Source organism: Canis lupus, chromosome 1 (genome assembly GCF_003254725.2).
Source record: "Canis lupus dingo isolate Sandy chromosome 1, ASM325472v2, whole genome shotgun sequence".
NCBI classification, from domain to species: domain Eukaryota; kingdom Metazoa; phylum Chordata; class Mammalia; order Carnivora; family Canidae; genus Canis; species Canis lupus.
In genome coordinates this window covers 46,514,501-46,535,634 of record NC_064243.1, presented here as the reverse complement: position 1 = coordinate 46,535,634, position 21,134 = coordinate 46,514,501, and the positions used below count along the sequence as shown (strand labels likewise).

Genomic DNA, 21,134 nt, shown 5'->3' with positions numbered 1-21,134 from the left:
GGACTCTTTCAGTTAAAAGTGGCCATTGGTATATTTAAAAATAAACAAATTTATTTATAATTCATAAGGACACATGTTGGAAGAACAATGCCCCTTCCAAGTTGCTTTTAAACACTTTTATAGATGAAGAAATTTACGTTCTTAAATTTCAATCATTAAATTATACAGTGTCTGGGTCATACTTTTTATTAGAATGCCACAGTATAAAAACTTCAATCAGAGAGGCTACAAAATGAATTATATTAAATTTCATATAATTTTGTTGTTTTGATGAGAAACTGGGCTTCTAAGTAAATTCGAAAGTAAAACTGGTGATGGGGAGTATCATATACAAGGGATATGATCAGATAGTCAATAAAAATGTTGAAAGAAGTAAAAAAAATATATTAACCTATTTACAACTGTAAAGTAATACTCATTTCCTCTATAATTTGTCCTGGTACCTTTTCACTAGCTACTGCTGCTAGCTAAATATGCTGGGTTTATTAAATAAGCATTTGCAGAAGTTTGCTATTTGGGATGTATAGTTTATTTTGTTTTTATTTTTTAAGATTTTATTTATTTATTCATGGGAGGCACAGAGAGAGAGAGAGAGAGAGAGAGATAGGCAGAGGGAGAAGCAGGCTCCCTGCAGGGAGCCTGATGCAGAACTCGATCCCAGGACCCCGGGATCCTGACCTAAGCCAAAGAGAGACGCTCAACCACTGAACCACCCAGGCACCCTGGAATGTATAGTTTAAAGATGAATAAACACAACTGTCTAAAAGAATAGTCCTAAAAAAAAACAAGATGCTTCCAAAGTGTTCCCACTTGCAAAAACACCACCTGACTCACAACAACACACAGAATGCCATCTAATCTGACTCATGCAACAACATACTGAGTATCATTTAATCAATCGGGATGATAAATGGCAGAGAATCCCCAAAGGTCTGTTTCCTATATTAATATAATTATTTACGCATGATCCTCTTGATGCCTCCCCTTTCCTTTCTCTGTGTGTATGTATTAGAAACACAGAGACAGAGAAAGAGACAAATGTATTTGACTTAGGAGGATATCTGATTTTACTTGATTCTCCACCCTGTCCCACTAAAGATGTATTATCAGTCACAGCTGGTTATACCTGGACGACCACTATGGTTCATACGGTTATCTGCCTCAGAAATCTGAAAACCCTTTGCAAAATCTAAGGAGTTTATCTAAAGCAGACTTCATTGAAAGCAAAGTAGATTTCCATCTGAGCCTTTCCTTACATCTTTTTCTTTTCTCTCTCTTCTTTTAGGTGATCTTACCACTTACTGATAATACCACAAGCTGGAAAGAGCTAGGAAAAGTAAACTTCAATCACTTAGTTACCTACACAACTCTGACAATAATGTTGGGAGGGCCAAGTAGTATTGTTTCAAATTACAAAGTGTTTAATATAGTTTTCACATATACGTGTTCTTCTGTTATGTGGTAAATAAAAATAAAGAATACAAAAATCAAAAGAAATGCAGAAGAATCCCAGTGGTCTTCACACCAACATACTCCATCAGCAGAGGTCTACAGCACTGGGAGATCCAACAACAGATTCACAGGCCAAGAGTCAAAGGGATAAAGTTTTAGCCAAGAGTCAGCTGCCATAATCGCTGTGACTCTACAAGTCTCAGTGCCAGGTCTCTTCACCCAGAGGAAAGAAGAGCTAAATCTTGGGAAAGATTGGTATACTAGCAACCCTAACAGGCCCTGGAGGCTAAATGAGTTTCCAAAGAGGAGGGGCCAAGACAGGATAAGAAACTGACAACTTATTGAGAACTTACATATAAGGCAAGTACTACGCAAGAGGTTTTAAATATATCTCATTTAATGTGGTAGGTAAAGGTGAAGTATCTAGGCAATAAAACTAAATTGAAGTATATGTCAATGTGCTTTGTGAACCATGATGTGCATATTTAGTGTACTTTTTAAAGTCCAATACCCCAAAAAAGGGCCAGAATTTTATCAAAGATGGCTAGAACTTTAATATCTTGTTTTCATCCCTATAAAAGGAGAAAGTGCAAATTAAGTCAGGAAAAAAGTAGTAAAAATATTAATAAAAAGCCTCATGAAATCACTCAAGAAAACCAGGAGAATCATTCCTCTAGCACACCAGGTGTTCATTAGCAATGTTCTTTCCCCAGTGATAAGGAGCACTACCGATGCAGGACGCAATGCCACCTGAATGCCTTGCAGAGCAGGCTAACATCATTTTGATACGGCCATCAGTGCTCTTACCTTTTCAAATATCCAAAACTTCCACAGAATGACAAAACATTTCTGTGATATTACCCATACTAAAAGTATGAATTTTGCAGATTTTATAGATAAAATAATAAGATACATTAAAGTATGTTTTCTTGTTGATTTCTTATTGCTGCAGGTGTTAGGAAAGGACACTAATAATAAGCTAATCCAAATTTTATTTTATTTTATTTTTTTTAAAGATTTTATTTATTTATGCATGAGAGACATAGAGGCAGAGACACTGGCAGAGGGAGAAGCAGGCTCCACGCAGGGAGCCCGATGTGGGACTCGATCCCGGGTCTCCAGGATCACACCCCAGGCTGCAGGCAGCGCTAAACCGCTGCACCACCCAGGCTGCCCCCAAATTTTATTTTTATGTTATTCCTCCACCTAACATAAAATCTTAAATATAGGAGGCCATCAATAAATGATGTTAACTGTAACTGAATTTTCCTGTGTATTGTGAAATTTTGTGTATTAATTGAGGATGTCAACACTTAGGCATGCTAAGGAAAAGCATAAATGTAATAAAACTATGAAAAAGCAAAACCACTTGGGAAAATTTGAACATGTTCGTATTCATTCAAGGACACTCAAAATTTTGGTCAAAATTGGCAAAACAGTATTAAAAAGAGAGAAGGCCACTCAGGTATGTCCTGGAGCAGGTGCAGACAGACAGCTGCCATAATAATGGAAGCAGCTACGGATTCACCACCATTCCATCATCCTTGGAACTTTGAGCAAAGTTTCCTGTCTTTACGGGTTCTTTATTACCACATCTGGGAATTAGAGCTTTAAAAAATCTGAATCAAATTATGTAAATACACACATTTTAATAACTCATTAATATTAGACCTTTGTTCTTTCCGTAGGAAATGAAATAACAGGGCTTTAAACACTGACCAAAAAAAAAAAAAAAAAAAAGTAAGGAGGGGTTTTATTTAAAAAACAAAACAACAAAAAAGAGAAAACTGTTCAGAGTTCAATGGTAATCTCCCTAAGGCCCTATTTCCTCTACGTTTATTTAAATGTATCACAGAAACTCAAGGTATTCAAAGGGGTAACCGTTTCTACAAAATAAAAGAACATCTTTCAAAAATAGCTCGGGAAAACTAGGTTCCCCTGCCCTCCCCCCGTCACATACTCTCAAAAAAGAAAAACAAACAAGCAAGTAAAAACATTAAATTTTTATACTAGGCTCTCTAACGCACATACTCAAAATAAGTTTCAGAAAAGGAGAAATCATAATGAGATAAATGAAACGAAGGAATGTTCCTCCAAAATGAATTGCAACAATAAGCAAGTCTAAATCATTCCAAAGTAAGCCAGACAAAGCAGTATGAAGAAAACTACCTAACAAAACAGACAGATTAGGATATAAACTTACTGGACTAGCCTAAAAGCAAAGACAACGGGATCAGCCATGAATCCTAACTGAATTATATATAGTTTCATTTATTTTTTAGATTGCACTCTTGTCTTACTCCATGTTCGAGTGAGAACACTCTGTGGTACTGTGGTACGATCTGCTGAGCTGTTTATACAAACTCTGCTCCGATATTCAAATCATCTCCAACAATTTACACAAAATGTAAAGTTATAGCCACTGCTATCATTCTTTCAACATCAGTTGCTATTTATGACAATGTTTTGTATCTCTTATGTAAAGAACTATACAAAAAATAAGGCGTTGGTAGCAAAGATGAAATGCTTTTCTAGGAGGCGTAGAATTCAAGCAAATTTATTCAGGACTTGCTTTTTAAATCTCATAAAATCTCTGGGTATACTTTTCTCCCTAAACCAATTCCCACCACCACTTCCCTGTGTTTGTCATCAATACCAACACACATCTAGCCACTCAGCTTAAAAACATCAAAAGCGTCTATCATTCATCCTTCTCTTTATTTCAACAGTTTTCTCCTTCTGCATTCTCACTGCCAACACTTTTTAATAATCTGACTCAACCTCATTAGTGAGATAGTACACTAGCCTCTAAAGTTGTCTCCCTGCCTCTAGTGGTAATAAAGGCATTGTAAAAATAAAGGCTTTGTATAAATAAAAGGCAGGGAGCAATTCACTTGTCCTGGTAACCTGAAAGTACCAGACTTTCACAAAGAGAAGAATGGGGTGGGATCTGGCTTTGAGCAGACAAAATAGGTGTCAGGAAGTGCATATCTTTAAAGTCCACGCAATCAATCAATAAAATTTAAAAAAATAAAGTCCACGCAACTCACACCTATGATATTCATGAAGACCCTTACTCTGGGCACAGCTATTCTTTTACTAGCAGTTTCCAGTGTTAGTTAATTGAAAATTTTACTTATATAAAAGACTTTTAAAAATGATGTCCAATAAATTATTGCATATAATTATTATTATTTGAAGCCAAATTTCCTCCAGATACAGGTAATTACAAAAGACTAACCACAAACTTTTATGATCATTAGAAGGTATTAACTGGAGAAATAAAGACTGATGAAGATCCCTACTTACATGAAAAATTTGGAGGAGGAGGGATAAAAAAGGATCAGTATCAGTGTATAAGTCTCAGATGGGGCAGGATACTGCTGTACTCACTCATTCTGGCCTACTTTCAGAGAAGACATCACCTACGGATCAGGCACAGCTTATGTGCCACTGTCTCAGTGGATGCCATTCTATGCTTTGACAAATGTAGGAGTAAACTAACAAGTTAAGATTTGTAACATACCACTCTACTCAGATCAAACCAGTGAGCCCCAAAAACAGAAAGAAGGAAGGCAGTAAGGAAGGGAGGGAAAGAAAACACAAAATGTAGAAATACAGAGGACATTTTTCATGAAACTGTTGGGTTCCTCAAGAACAAATGGTTTTCATGTCCTTGGGTTGCTAATATTTCCATTCATGGTACATTTCATATGGTACCATGGTACATCTGGTATATGTACTTTTCAGCTATTCATGTGAACTTTTCTCCTTCTTCCAAAACTACCCTATACTCAAAGACATCAGACTGCCCCACAGCAGGGGATCTCTGCAATGTTGTAGATCAAGGCCACAAGAAGGCCTGTGGTTTTCCAGGACCTGAATAAAGCTTTGGACTCAATCAGGCAACCTCAAATCCCTAAATATGTTCAAAAGTAAATGGTACCCAAAAATGGGAGGGAAACCATACTAGGCCATATATGAGCCATTACTGAAGGGTATACATGGAGCCAGAAACTTAACCAAGACTTAAGCCTGTTTGCTATTCAGCATCATCATTAGAACAGGTCTCCAGGTCAAAAAATATGACTCTCTTGGGATAAAGTCATCATTCCTTCCATACAAGTCATCCTAAGATGCTCATTTTCTTTTTGTGAGGAGGGAAAAAAAAAAAAAAAACAGGCAAGTGAAATAAATTACTTTCAGCTAATCCTTTTTTTAATGATCTGATATAGATATTTAACCATAATATTATCTACTATCATTCTGGTCTAATAATCAGGTACTATTTAAATTAAGATAACTCTAGGAAATTAGCTATCAATAAGTGAATACTAGAAGTGATGTATTTTAGAAATAATGTTCTCACATGCACTCAACGGGGACAAAATGCACAAATGCACTCAGATTCCACTACACATGACTACTACTCCCAACACTTAAAAAATTCAAATGATAGCCTAATAATGAAATAAAGTGAAAAGACGCACACACTGCAATTTAACACTGGATAAAATTTAGGTCCTGTGGAAAGAGATGATAGTATCCGACAGCTTTTTTTTTTTTTTTTCTTAAATAGAATGCATTATGAAGAAAAGTGGTTGAGAAAGCTTAGTCACTTTTTTGTAGCTTAAAGCTTTTTTTCCCCCTCTTTTATTCCAGGCTTAAACAAAGTTCAGTGGGGCATCAAACTGCCTGTTTTAAATTACAGTCTGTATTTTAAAATAGAATGCATGCACGGCGTGTTCCTGAAGCTAGGGGGTGGGAGTGTTATTCACGGAAAATTGAAGGCTTGTTGAGTCAATAATCTTCTTTCACACAGTAACAATTTTCAGCTAAAATTTCTTGACCCAAACAAAGGAAAACAAGACCATTCAGTTATTTTACAACAATTTAGTGAAAGCAAAAGATGAGAAAGAGACACACTTCTAAAATCCTACATTGTGAGAGAAGAACAAAAATATTTTGCTCTCTACATATATTTATTTCCTCTCCTAAACTGACAGTTAATATCAAAAATAGTCACTTCCAGTCCAAAAGAAAAATAAAAGCAGGTAATCAGTCCACAAATGTTACTATGAGCTCCTGCTGGTTATGTATCTCTTATGTAACATACAACATAGATGTCTGCCTTCAGTTGCCTATAAAGTGGGAATTTGTAAATTACAATCTATTTCCCACCTAACTTGGGCAATACAAAGTAAAATGCATTCAATCCCTTACAAGGGCCATGCCTGTGTATTCTGGGGTGGGGCGGGGAAGCCCCCCATCCAGATACCTGAACGGGAGGGCACGCTGAAGAGAGGAGGAAGAAGGCTTTCTAGCTCAACGTGCCAAGAACTGCCTTTTGTAGAAAGAACAGGTTCGAATGAGAAGAGGTACCTTGGAACATCTGTCGTTTTTTTCGTCCTAGCGTAAAAATATAAAATTAAAACGTGAAGGAGCTAAGCTGCTTGACAAACTCACCTACCCAAGCACCCATGCAAGAATTTCTTTCTAGGCTTCAAACTAAGGACAGACCCTACTGCTCTTCCTTTTGCACAGGGATAGCTCCTTGGTCAGAGACGCCCCCGGGGCCAGGTGTGGTTCTGCGGCTCTGCACACAGATCTGGGAACTGCCTGTGCCTAGCTGGTAGGGCCACAGAGGAGGCTCCACTGGCTCCCACAGCCCCTCGGAAGAGCTGCAAGCTGGTTCAAAACCTTCCCATCCACAATTTGTTATGGCACAATCTGTATGCTAACTTTTCTATCAGCCAGGAATATCTGCATTTTTCATCCCTAACTTAATGAGCCTCATTTATCAACTATAGATCATAGTTATCCTTCTATTATCAAAACCAATATCCTGCAAATCAGTTATGTTTCAGCCTCTCTTCATCTCCAATTTTGTCTAGTGTCTATTTTTTATAATACTCCATTAATTTTTTTAGAATTGACAGTCCCATAAAATGGGTTAAAATTCATTTCCCCCATATTTTAAATGGAAATCTTTAGAATATTATGTGAAAAAGTTGCAGGGGATATGCTTAAAATGCTTTTAAAAGTTAAACGAATTTTTAAAAATAACATTTTGTCACTAAGCAAATATCGCAGCTATAATAAATTTAGAATTATCCATTTATTTCAACAGGACTGAAGATCTCAATTTAGAAACACTTTGCACACAAACATTTCAGTTATTTAAAAGCAAACTCCAGTTCTTTTTAAATATTAATTTATTCAAACTTTCCATATATTTAGCCTGCTTTTACCTGGATGAAATCCAAACTGGTGGGGTTTTACGGAGTATTCATTTACAGAACAAACATTTAAGTGGAAGATTATTTTGAAAGGAGAAACCTACTTTCCCACTTCCTACTACCTCTTACCTTGTTTCAAGTTCAAGAATTCTCCTCTATTTTCAAAATGACTACCAGTATCACAAAAATAACTCTAGGGAATAAAATTAAAGAACATCACATCTTAAAGAAATAACCCATGTTGGAAAATAACATTTGTCAAAGTTACTATCACTTTTCCTAAATTAGGACTTTTAAGTAAGGTCATTACATGTTGCTCTCAATCTTTTTTTTTTTTTTAAGATTTTATTTATTTATTCATGAGAGACACAGAGAGAGAGAGAGAGAGAGAGAGAGAGAGAGAGGCAGAGACACAGGCAGAGGGAGAAGCAGGCTCCATGCAGGGAGCCTGACATGGGACTCGATCTAAGGTCTCCAGGATCAGGCCCTGGGCTGAAGGCGGTGCTAAACTGCTGAGCCACCAGGGCTGCCCCTGCTCTCAATCTTAACCCAAAAAAGAATTGATGTCCCCACATGGATTAGACCACTTACTAAAATTACATCTGAGAATATGGTAAATCCTAGGTAAGAAACCCAACTATTACGTGTTCCATTTAAAACTTTGCCAAGATACCAAAATGTGTCTGCACCTTCAGTTTCAAAACCATGCCACTGATGAACTCGATGTGCAGATACTCTCCACCCATCCTTTAAAGAACCTCCTGCTCCCTTTCATGAGATGCTCCCTTTCAACAACATCTGTAACTCCCAACGGAATGTACTCTAGTAACATTTAGAGAAGAAGACTCATAAACAGCTTATGTCATCAGCTGCACACAGGAATCATCAGTGCTGGACACTGAGAAAAAGTGACAACAGATGAGATTTTTTATTAACTTAGATTTTTTAAATGTTCAGAATGGTTTGAGAAGGATCAAGCAACAGAAGACAGCTACATTCTTAACCTTTCACTGAAAACCATTTAAATCAAATTCAAGATACAAAAAACAAACAAAAAAGTTTGGGAAGAATACATTCAGCAGCCACACATATAATTTTTACCTGGCAGATTTCAACTTTTGTGAAAACCTGCCACCTAAGAGGTTGAGATCATTTTAACAATTTATATTTTCAGTTGGGTTGAGAACTTAGTAAACATCAAAACACAGTTAAAAAACGCTTCACCTAGCTTTTTCCAATAGTTTCCAATTGTTCACAGGAACTGTATTAACAAATCTACAAACTTAAAATGTCCCTATTAACATATCATCAATATTCATATATGCTTCCAAAGTACATGACCTTTTACCACTATCCAATGTAAGTGTCATTAAAGATTTAAAAATAAACACACATACGGATCCCTGGGTCGCTCAGCGGTTTAGCGTCTGCCTTCGGCCCTGAGCGTGATCCTGGGGTCCCGGGATGGAGTCCCACATTGGGCTCCCTGCAGGGAGCCTGCTTCTCCCTCTGCCTGTGTCTCTGCCCCTCTCTCTCTCTCTCTCTCTCTCTCTCTCTCTCATAAAAAAATAAAATCTTAAAAAAAAAAAAAAGGTTAAAAAAACAAACACACACAGAGTACTCTTTTTCAGGAAAGGCAAATCATTGTAGGCTCTGTTGCTAATACCTAACCCCCAAAGAATATTCTTGGTAATAACAGTTTTCCAACCATCCTCTTTCAGGCTTCCAATATCCTGTTTAACACCCTCTATTTCAAAGAACAATCCGCATTTACTACCTCCTTCCTTTCACAAAGGGCCAAAAAAACGTATGTTTTATCTAAACCTCAATATTCCCTTCTAATTGTTAACTCAACAGAAGTACCATAAGTACTATTCTATATAACATTTAGGGTTTTTTACTAAACTCAGAAAGATAAAATCACTTTTTCTGTTGATCTCTTTAGGTATTTCCTATTTAGAGGAGAAAGGGTCAGGAGGAGGATTTTAATGACCTGAATCAGGGCTTCTCAAAGGTTATTAGAATGTGACTGATCATATTCTGTGTCTAAGGTAAACAGAATAATGGGCTTACTATCTGAAATACAGACTGGTGGCAAGGCCTCCTGGAAGAATAAAGCAGACAGGTGATTGCTATAACCTGAGGAAAACCAAGGGCTCTTCACATCCCTGGAGGAGAAAGCACTATGTGCATGTGCTTAGATCAAGGAAGAAAATCAAACCTTTTGTTTGTTTACATCCTTGTATACATGTTTATAAATATTTTATTAACAACATATCTGTGCCATATTTACTGCAAGTATCATTATTGTTCCTGTCAATTTATTTACTTTTACAATTAAAAGAATGTTTTCACACTACTAAGAAAAGAATGTTTTTCATGCTACTTATAGCTTAATTATCCAAAAGTGCCCACTTTTGCTATGGAAGCTTAAGGCTACCAGGTAAAACTCAAATGTCATTTTATAATAAAGGAAGTGGTTTTGGCACAAATCTCACCCTGCTGATGCAGAGATTATAATCCTTCTGTATCTCGTAGCACTGGAAAACACAGGTTCTACTGCTATCAAGCCAAGACCGTGGGGAAAAAAATCCCTCAAGTAATGAAAAGAAAATTCTGAAACTGGAGGAAGAATGTGTTTAAAACTTTTTACACAAAACCTATTAGGAAAATATTTACCAAATAAATCATAATAAATATTCTGAAAAGATACTAGACTAACAGGGGAGTCAAGACAGCTATCAAAGTAAATGTAATAAAAAGATAAACAGTAAATGGCATAAGCAATGAAAATATAACAAAAAACCCAACCAAAAAAATATACTAAATAATATTTGAAAAAAAAATAATACTTGAGGAGTTACCTTAAAATAGAAATTGAGATATACTCAATGTTTATAAGATAAAGAGTTAATAAGTTGTAGCACTGGGGGGAGGGGGAACTCCAGTGTATTTTGCTTAAATGCTGGCTTCATTTCATATCAATAATAGAGGTAGAAAAAACTATACAGAATATGCTCGAAATTTAAGTGATATTATTCCAAGGAGATAGAGTTCTTCAGCTACTTTTAATACCTGCTATATGGTAAAATTTGCTAAAAATGGTAATATCAAGGGTATGTAAGCTAATGTTATCTCAATGGGGGAAAAGCTATACGATTATGAGCTATAACAATAAGTAGATATTACTAAGAAAGATTTGTTCTAAGCTTAGGTCTGAGTGAATCAAGTGATAAGTAAATATTACTGGTCATGGCCCCAAGACAACAAGAGGACAAATATTAATTTATCAGTTATTTGCTTTACTATGAATGATCTGAAGATGTAAGTCAGCTGGAAAACATAACTGCTTTAGCTACTGCAGATCACTAAGAATTTAATGACATGCAAATATAGACAGACAATAGTTCAAACAACGATGAGCTGATAACTTACTGAAAGATCAAATTATAGATCTAACATAAAGATACTGAAAATATCTTGATTTCCTGTAATAGAAATTTAACCATGTAACAAACATGATGAAGAAAATATTACATGTGCAAAAAATATTACAAAATCTATCTCCATATAATTAAAGAGATTAAGAAATAACTATTGGAGAAGCTACCTTCTTCATAGTTCACATATACAATGAATAAAGACTTCAAAATCATACATTAGAATCACTATACCACAATTATTTAAAATGTAAAGCTAACACCCACAATTTCCCTAGTTCCAAATTATAAACTAGAGGTTGAAATGTGATGGACTGCCTATAGTTTCATAATATCTACAGTATCAACTTAGCCAAGTTGGAGAACTAAAATATTTAATAGAAGTAACATTAAAAATATGATAGTATAGCCATGTAGAATACCAACAAATTTTTCCCCAAAATTGTGATTATCTTAATTGTGTATAACAACATATTGATGCAGCATCCACAGAGCTAAAAATATATATTAGTATACCCTGTACAGAAACTTTCTAGACAAATTAAGCCTGTTGAAAGAAAACTGCCATGCTAAAATTCATTTAAATAAAGCCAATTTTCATCTTAACAGATTGGGGGGGGGGGTAGGTATACCAGTTGATCTATGGTTTGTTCTTTATTCAGTAACTGATACTCCCATATACTCACCACAAAACCTGGAAATTCTGCTCTCTAAAAAAATATTGAAATGGTATTAATAAGTCAATCATCATGTTATTTACCTGTGACTTGCAAAAACAGAAAGAAAATACCAACTGGGGCACTGTTGCGTTGTTTTGTTTTTAGCTCATAAGAAAATTTATGTCATGAACAACCTTAAATCCTCTTGGGAATTAGGTATGGTAAAGATTAAGGAAGAAAGCAAGCCATTATATGTATACAAACAGAACCACTCAAAAAAACTTAAACTATTGATGAATATATCAGTTCGCTTCCTAAAATGCTTTTAGCCTCCTTTTCAATAATCAACTTAAAAAGCACCATCCCCGAGCAGAACTCTTCGATCAGTTTTCTAGGACTACCATATTTTCCTCCTTACCTAACTGTGCTGTAGAGCTAGCTGAACATCAACCACCCATTTCAGTGCAGAGCCATGAAAAGAAACACAGCCTAGTGAGGACTCCAAAGTTCAAGTGGATATGAGGAAAGCAGCACATCGCAAGCTATTCCTATGGCTGCATAAAAAATCTCTATCAATTTATAAGAAATTTTCCAACATGTATAACAGTACATTTCACTAGCCAATGGCACATCTACGAAGTTGGGTTTCTCTAAAAACAATACAAATCTGGTGGGGAAAAAAGTGGAACTCATCATTTATCTGCTTCCCATGAGTCAATTTAAATTTCCTAAATCCACAAGCCAATTTCCAAATATTCAGCAATTGTTACATGTATCAACAGTGCTCACCTGCATACTCATGCACACACAAACTGCATGCTTACCAAGCTGTGAATCACCCACTAAAGAAAAAAGCTTACAGAACAAAATGCATAATTCATCACTTCTTTCATTCCTTCAAAAAACCAAGTAACTAGACAATAAACACTCCAATGTGACTAACAAAATGATCACAATAAATTTCACCCATCACCCACCCCAGAAATAAAAGCTAACAAATTAGGATGTCAAAAACATGTGCATCAGCTTCAAAGATACTATACACCCTGTAGCCATGACTTACCTTCTTCTCTAAGGCTAGACATAACTTAAAAATGGATACAGTATGCATGCCAAATGTCATGGAAAACATTCACTACAAATGCTGGTTCTCAAATATTCAGAAATAATAAATCTTATTAAATGTAAAAAATTTGAAATTCAAATTAAAATCGTTAGCCTGAACTCCCACCTTAAATGAAACTTAATAAAGATTAAGGAATAATAATTCTTCAAATCAAAATATTTTAACAAGAAAATAAACATAAAAATTTATTTGCACAGATGTATTCTTTTAGTTTTTAAGGAAAACCTCATTTAAATTAGGCTGCTCATTAAAAAAAAAAAAAACAGATGAACTACTTTATGAGCCTCAATATGACTCCCTTTAATATAGCCACTACTCTACTCAACATATCTCCTAAACACAACACAGTATTCACTAGTGGAAATACTTATAAGCTGCTTTCTCCAAATTTAAACTAAAATATTTCCTTTTAGGTAGAAAAGGATTGGTGATTTCTCATTACATAAAGTCCCTGAAGAAATTCAAACTACTGCTGGATTCTTTATCTCATTCATCATTTATATCCTTTGCCAAGTGGGAATTTCTTTACATTTAACTCTTAAATAGTACACCTCTGGTCTTTATCACTCCAGAAAGCAACAGGTTAAGCATAGCACAACTGTACAACTGTACACTTTTCTGCCACAAAACCTATCCACCGAATAAGCCTCCCAATTGGACTAAGAGATAACTACAAATGAACGACACTTATCCAAGCCTACACAGTTCTTAAGAATAAAGCCCTAAAAATTTGATAAATCACAAATATATCTGATTTAGAAACTTCTCCCCCAAGTCTTAATATAAAGTAGAACAAACAAAAACAACATCTCTTTTTAAAAAGTTTTAACTCATTACATTTCCAAATCAGCACATTAATGTCTTACTGGTAAACTTGATGGTCTTTCTTGTTGTATTAAGTTCAAGTCTTCATGGTTAGGTTTTCCAGGAGCCAAAGGAGGTTGAGACCTAGTTCCATAGCCTTCCTGAGACATGTCCTAAACAAACACAAATATAAAGCACTTCATAAATATCTCAGTGAGTTGTAACAAAAACAAAGGCTTATCACAAACTATCAACATATTACAGTTGAGCAGATATACAAATGTTATATGGCTATTATTTAACACTTTATCGAAACTAGAAACAAAAAACTAAGCAGTGAATCATCAAGAGAAAAAACACATATTTTTTAAAATATATATATGTATACACACACACACACACAACTAAATTTATTATGAGACCATACAAACTAAAGAGCATATTTGAGTTTTGCAGTAAGGTAACAGTCAATAAAAGAAAAGAAAGGAGGTCACCTGTAATCAAACTCTATTTTAAACCAGAGCAAACCAGAAGCTCATGTTATTGTTTAATTCTGATTTTTGTTGAGCTGCCTTTAATATTACCTTTAAAATGTCAAAATACTTAATGAAAACTTTATTAACAACTGACTTTTTGTATGTCTCCTTGATAACCCACAAAACAACATAGTTATTATGCTCACGGTATCCTGGGGTTTCTACAAAACCAATAAACATTCACGTATAGAATTCCATATGTTCACGTGGCATAGTTTCCAGAGAACCACAATAAAGAATAAAACAGCAGTAGGGAAACAAAACACGCCCAAAAAACCTGCTGAGGTATGAGAAACTTATCATTAACATGGCCTTTCTGGCATCCTGTTGAACACTTTTCCAGGAGGTATTCTGCATGGTTTCAGTATTATGCTGAAATACTATTATATAAACCAAATACCACACCACACCAAACTTACTATATACCCAATCTCTAGCTGTTTAACTATGTATGCTCAGCTACTAAACATTCTATCACCATTTACACTCAAAGTCAAACAGCAGGACAGAATATAAAATACTTATTATAGCATGTCTTAATTGGCCCTGAAAGTTGGAGAACCAGTTTCTGAGTGGAGAGAAAAAAAACGAATACAAAATATCACTTAAAAATAAAATTCTCCCCTTTTCCCTGTCAGTGTTAGTATCAAAGAAACATTATACACAAGTTCTACTTCTCCTGTTAAACTCTCAAAATATTACATTAAAAATTAATGTTTATTAGGTGAAGCCCTATAAAAAGCTCCTATTGCCCCACCCCTTTCTCACACAGTATACACTTAAAATTACATGGCTTCTTAAGCCAAGAAACTTTGGACCAATAGCTAGTACTACAAAGTACACAAACTGTACAAACTAGATTTAACTAGCCAAGTGCTGGTTTTAAACAGGCTCTGTAATAAAGAGCATGCCAACAATACAGCATTTCCCGAGCAACCCTTTTATCCTTTAAGTAAAGCTACACACACACACACACACACACACAATTAATCAAAATATCTAACCTCTAAAAGGAATGCATAATGCCCAGTCAGTACCATGCTTTTGTAAGAGAGTTAAATCCCAGTTGTCCAGGTTTTAATCTGGTAACAGTTAGGTGAGGCCTCAGTAAGCACATGCAACCCAGGACACCCAAAAGGGTAGCCCTTCAATCTGGCTGCCAGCAGAGGGTAACAATTAGGCTGCAAGGGACAAAAGCTGAAGGCTGAAAGATTATTACCACTCTCACTGCCCCCCTGCCCCCCAGCACCATTTCTTCCGGATCCCAGACCTCCACTTGTCACACAGACTTCCCGCTGGGTGCCCTGCAGGTTCCTTTAGATTAACATAGAGGATTTCAAATCAAGTAGGGCACAAGGCTTCCATTCAGGGCCTTCACCACGTTACAAAAAAACCCCACAAAGGTGCTGGACAGCCTCACAATGGGCAAACAAATGAGCAGACCCCCGCTAGCTCCTCAAATACACGCGTGTGCGCACACAGAGTTTATGGGCAGTGCTCTCTCTCTTTTTTTTTTTTTTTAACTAAACTCCGGTTAAGAAACAGGAACAGGCTCACATGCCCTATGCTTATTAGCCTTTTAAATTTTTTTTATTTTCCCTTTGTAGCTAAATAAACTGATTTTTAAAAGAGTTGAAAGAGACCATTACAACTATAATGAATACACATTTCAATTTAGATACTGTCCCCTCTAAAATAAGCAACATTGAACTAATAGACTATGAAAGCTATCAGAAAATTTTACTATGGCTTTACATTTCACTTTTTAAGGCTTTAAAAAGTTCAAAAATAATTAGATTCTACCAAAGTCTCAAACACTATTCCTAACCACAAGAGGCTTTTGATTATTAAATTCAGTTGGAAATAAAACTGAAACAAAATTTAGTGAGAATTGCTGAAGTGGGAACTTGTTCTGCCTCAATTTATGTTGAAACATAAGGATTAATTTAACTGAGAAAACATCCAGAAAAGGTACCAAGTTTTAACCTAAAACAATCATCATCTATATATAATTCACACTGGGACTATAAAGTCTACTTCTGGCAGCTTTAATAAAGATAGAAAGGTTATATTCCATAACAAACCTGAGATTTTCCCCCTTCAGAGCTATATTTATTTTCTAGTATGTACTTATTTTCACCTCAAGAAGAGTAATAGTAATGAGTACTTTAATAGACAATAAAAGGGCAATGTCAGTATCAGAAAATAAAGAAGATATTCAGCATCATTTTATAAACAAATGACAAGACACAGCCTTACATTTTTAACACATCATTGCCATCTTTGTTTATTTACAGGTTTGAACTAGTGCACACAAGTGTGTATACTAGCTGACACGCACATTACTGCATTCCTCTGCTGTACGCATACAAAGCCACGACTATAAAGTCTCTCTCACTGTGATCATGCTGCAATGCGAAAAGAACCGCAAGTGGGGAATGTGGTTTACCCCTTCCCAGTTCTTTATCAATATGAGTTTTCTTCATCTCACCCACAGACTTTTAACCATTCATGGATTCTGGTTTTAACCGTCTTCATGTTATGAGTCAAAGGTAAAAGGAAGATTGACTCAGAAAACAACAAAAGTGTGAAAAGAGTTTGGGGTACAGGCATGCACACATGAAGGGTCCACCTAGGTGTTTCTTTCAGCAGACGTGGTAGACATTTACTGAACACCTAGTATGGAACCCTCCTTTTCATCAGCTACTTCCTAGCTTACGTGTGGAGCATGAGCAGGTAGTAAAACACTCGTGTCTCACTCATATCATAAGGAAGGAGAAGGATCAAAATTGTCACGTGAGTCTATTGTCAAAGCCAAGAGCCCGAGTGCTTCGGTTTTTTTATGGTGATAAATTAAGTACTAACGGTAACACAAGACTTTAAAGAAAATGAAGAATGAAAGGCCAAGGACACCTTTTAAGAAAAAATTAAAAGGGAAAATGTTCCTATGGTATGAGTTCGAAAGATACAAAGCGAAAAACACTGAAAAACAGAGCAACCACCTTCTTTCCAGGATGCCCTCCACAAGAATTGCTGCTCATAGTTGTTATTTCTCTTCCCACGACTGCTCAATGCATTAGTTACCAAGTACAAATGTTTATTTAAATCCTTTTTCCTTTAAACACGATGTGGCATATTTCCTTTATTTTTCGGTCCCTTAACAATATAGTGTGGGGCTCATTCCATATCTGCATCTAAATATCTATTCTTTTGCTTAGTGCTCCCTAGTATTGCAGTATTTGTCAGTACTGTGACTTATTTAATCGGTCCCCTACTGATGGACATTCAGGTTGTTCCCAGTCTTTTCCTAACTCACACAGCACCATGATAAAATCTGTACACATTCATCTTCATGTGATCTATCTCTGGAGAATAATAAACCTCCAAAAGGAGAATTTCTGCCAAAGGGTTGGTACACATGTAAACTTTTGACAGAGTCTAGCAAAGTGCTCTTAACAAAAGGAGCATCAGTCAACACTCCAGTCCATCATTCTGGAATAGTAGGAAGCCTCATTAAAAATATTTACCCTAGGACCTCAAAATGCCAGGGCACCTGGGGGCTCAGATGGCTAAGCATCTGCCTTCGCTCAGGTCATGATCTCCGGGTCTTGGGATGGAGTCCTGCATTGGACTCCCACTCAGCAGGGAGTCTGTTTCTCCCTCTCCCTCTGCCTCTTCCCCTGCTGGTTCGTGTTCTCTCTCTCTCTCTCTCTCTCAAAAGATTAAAAAAATGGGGGGGGGGGCAGGAAATCCAGAGTAGAGGGGAGTGGTAGGAGAATTGGGAGATAGTAACAGGAAAACAAAAATTTGAGAGCACATACACAGAATACAAACCAAAGGAAGATGGATGAGCAGATGTGGTAAAAACACCTCAGTCCTAGACATACCAATGGTACTAAGGGGCCAGGGAGGTTTCAGTCCAGAAACCAGCAAAAAACTAGATAGAACACATGGTGATTTTCAGGTTACTTAAGAAAGGTTTTCAGGTTACTTCAATAATCACAAGAAGTACAGATGTGCTACAAAGAATAAAAATGGTCACGTTAATACTATTGCAATAATCCAGAGTAGGATGATGAGAACTTGAATGGCCTCATAAGGTCCTACAGTATCTAGGTCAGAAAAAATTTCTTGCTCCTTTTTTCTCCCTGCTTTGGAAACTCTCATCATCAATCCAACTACTAACAGGGAAAAGAAATGGTTCCAGCATTATCAGACACTGTAGTAGGAGGGAAGGGCGTCATGGCCACAGAGAAAATGTCCCCATGGCCACATGGGGCTGCCAGTCATGTGAAATCATTACTCTGATCAAGGAACTCAGCATGCTATTGACCTCCCCAGCTTTAGTTTGTAAATAAATGTAAAATATCCTTTCCAAAAGGAAAGCAACATAAATCTATAAAATACCTACTTCAGAATGGCACAGTCACCATTTCAGGAACGCCCTAATGGAAATGTTACTAACAAAGACAGCTGGCATTTGCAGACAGGGCTCTGTGACAGGTACCGTGCACGGTCCGCCTTTACAATAAATCCTATAAGGTGAGTCCTTAGCATCCTCTTATATTTTACCACAAGGAAGCAAAAGCTTAAAGGACTTGCACAGCTAACGTCTAACACTGCTAGTATCTCAATGTGATGGACAAATTTTCATTTCTATCCTAACTACTGGAGACCACTGGAAGCCTCAAACACTATTACATAATAAGGATTTAATGCAGTTTTAACTTTTTAAAGGTATTACCCTATTCTTCCATATATTCTCCTAAATTTCCCTTTCAGAAGTTACAAATCTTGCATATTTTATAAGCGGATATTTCCAAAATACTCAATTACAATATTGTGAATTAATAAGAAATATTAAAATTTAAAACTCCCACAAATTTAAAACTAAGACTACTCTACCACTCATTATCATCGAATAGTAATTTCAAGTCCCCAAACTGACTGGCAGAAAGCAATATAAAGAGGCCCAGCCTTCTCAGATTATGTTCACCTAAGGCACCTCTGCCAGTTCCACTCCTTCTGCCCGTCCCCAAATAACTGGTGCCCCTCAGATCTTTACCCCAAAGATTCCAACCACCCTGATTCCTGATTGGTGACAATTCCCAAATCTCTATTTCAAGTCCCATCTGTTCAACTGCACTATAAACATTTCTACTTGAGGGTATAAAGCCCCTTATACACATGATGCCAGGAAAGGACCTTCTTCTTCATCCTCCAATCTGATCCTCCTCCTTCGGGTTGCCACCTGGTCAAGGACCTTCACCTCCACAGGGGACTTCTCAGAGCTTTTTATCTCTTTCACCATTCATACACTTCTAACATATCACCAAACCCCAAGTCACTGTCAAATCTACATTCTTTTGTCTTTCTCCCAACTGTCAGGCCTCTGCTTTTGGCCAGTTTACTGTAGTACAGCCTCTTGTCCACCATGATTTCTGTTCAGGTCAGGAGCTCAGTATCATGAGATCAAGCTGCGGGTCAAGCTCCATATTGAACATGGAGAGTCTGCTTAAGATTTTCTCTCTCTCCCTCTGCCTCTTTCCCCCCACTCCTGCACACTCTCTCTCTCTAAATAAATATTTTAAAAAAATAAAAAAAATTTACAATGTTGTATTTTAATTGTTTGTGTATCTCCTGATCTGGACTCTTCCTTCCTCTTGGGCTCCCAGGGCCAAGCATGGACAGGTACTCAGTAAGAGGCTTGTGAATGATTGACTGAATGGCTCAGAACAGCTTACACTTAGATACAGCAATATAAAAACAAATATAAGAGGACAAATACATAAAACAGAACAAAACTTGGGCTCATGTCCAAGAATATTTATCATGTTAACAGCTACCCTGCCTGGTAGCAATGTGCTACAAAACACATTTTTGCTATTTGTTACTGGCAGTCTTGAACGTAGTAAAAAATAATAATAAAAATTGAGAGAGAAGGAAGACTATAGCATTAGTGGTGCATCAAAAAAGAAAGAAAAATCAAGACATTCATACCTTCTCACGAACAAACCAGCAATGAAATATTCTTGCCAAAACAAAAAATTGATAATGATTTGATAAAGCCTGTGTATCTAACTACCAATTTATAGGAAATAAAAAGGGCTGAAGAACATGCTAAACCATAGCAAATCAATCAGCAAATCTCAAACTGTGGGAATCTCTACTACACGAATGACCTACTTTCTTCAACAAATAAGTTCCAATAGTAAAAAGAAAAGGAGAGGAAAAGAGAGAGATGGAGACAGAGGGAAATGCTAGAGATGAGAAGCTATCAGCCAATTCTAAGACTGGACTTTAACCTGGATCTTGATTCAAACTACCCTACAATGTACATTAAACATTTATTCCATTTATGAGGCTACTAGGAATTTAGATAATTGGTGTGAAAATGTAGGTTTTAAATGTGATAACCATAGTATGTTTATGTTTCCTTTTTTTTAAAGATTTTATTTATTTATTTCTGAGAATACACAGAGAGGAGAGAGAGAAGCAGAGACACAGGCAGAGGGAAAAGCAGGCGCCATGCAAGGAGCCTGATGTGGGACTCGATCCCGGGTCTCCAGGATCAGGCCCTGGGCCGAAGGTGGCGCTAAACCGCTGAGCGACCCGGCCTGCCCTATGTTTCCTTTTTAAAGCCCTTTATCTTTTAGAGATGTATGCTGAAATATTTACAGATTAAGTGATATGATGTCTGGGACTTACTTCAAAATAATATTGCGGGTGGGGGTTGGGGATGAGGGAAGGGAGTGTGGATGCAATGAGACTGGCCCTAGAACTATTAAAGATGAGTGATGGGTGCACAGGGATCCTGTATACTTCTGTTTATGTTTGAAATTTTCCATTTAATGAAAATGGAGTTAGTGGGAATCCAG

At 36.5% G+C, this 21,134-nt stretch overlaps 1 protein-coding gene across 11 annotated transcripts in view; it reads right to left on the bottom strand.

Annotated features, from left to right (window-relative positions):
• Positions 1-21,134, bottom strand: part of ARID1B (AT-rich interaction domain 1B) — a 434,844-nt gene that overhangs the window by 261,021 nt on the left and 152,689 nt on the right. For all 11 annotated transcript variants that reach the window (XM_049113926.1, XM_049113935.1, XM_049113930.1 and 8 more), the window contains exon 4: positions 13,783-13,893. In XM_049113926.1, coding sequence (XP_048969883.1) covers positions 13,783-13,893 — 111 coding nt within the window. The remainder of the gene's footprint in view (positions 1-13,782; positions 13,894-21,134) is intronic.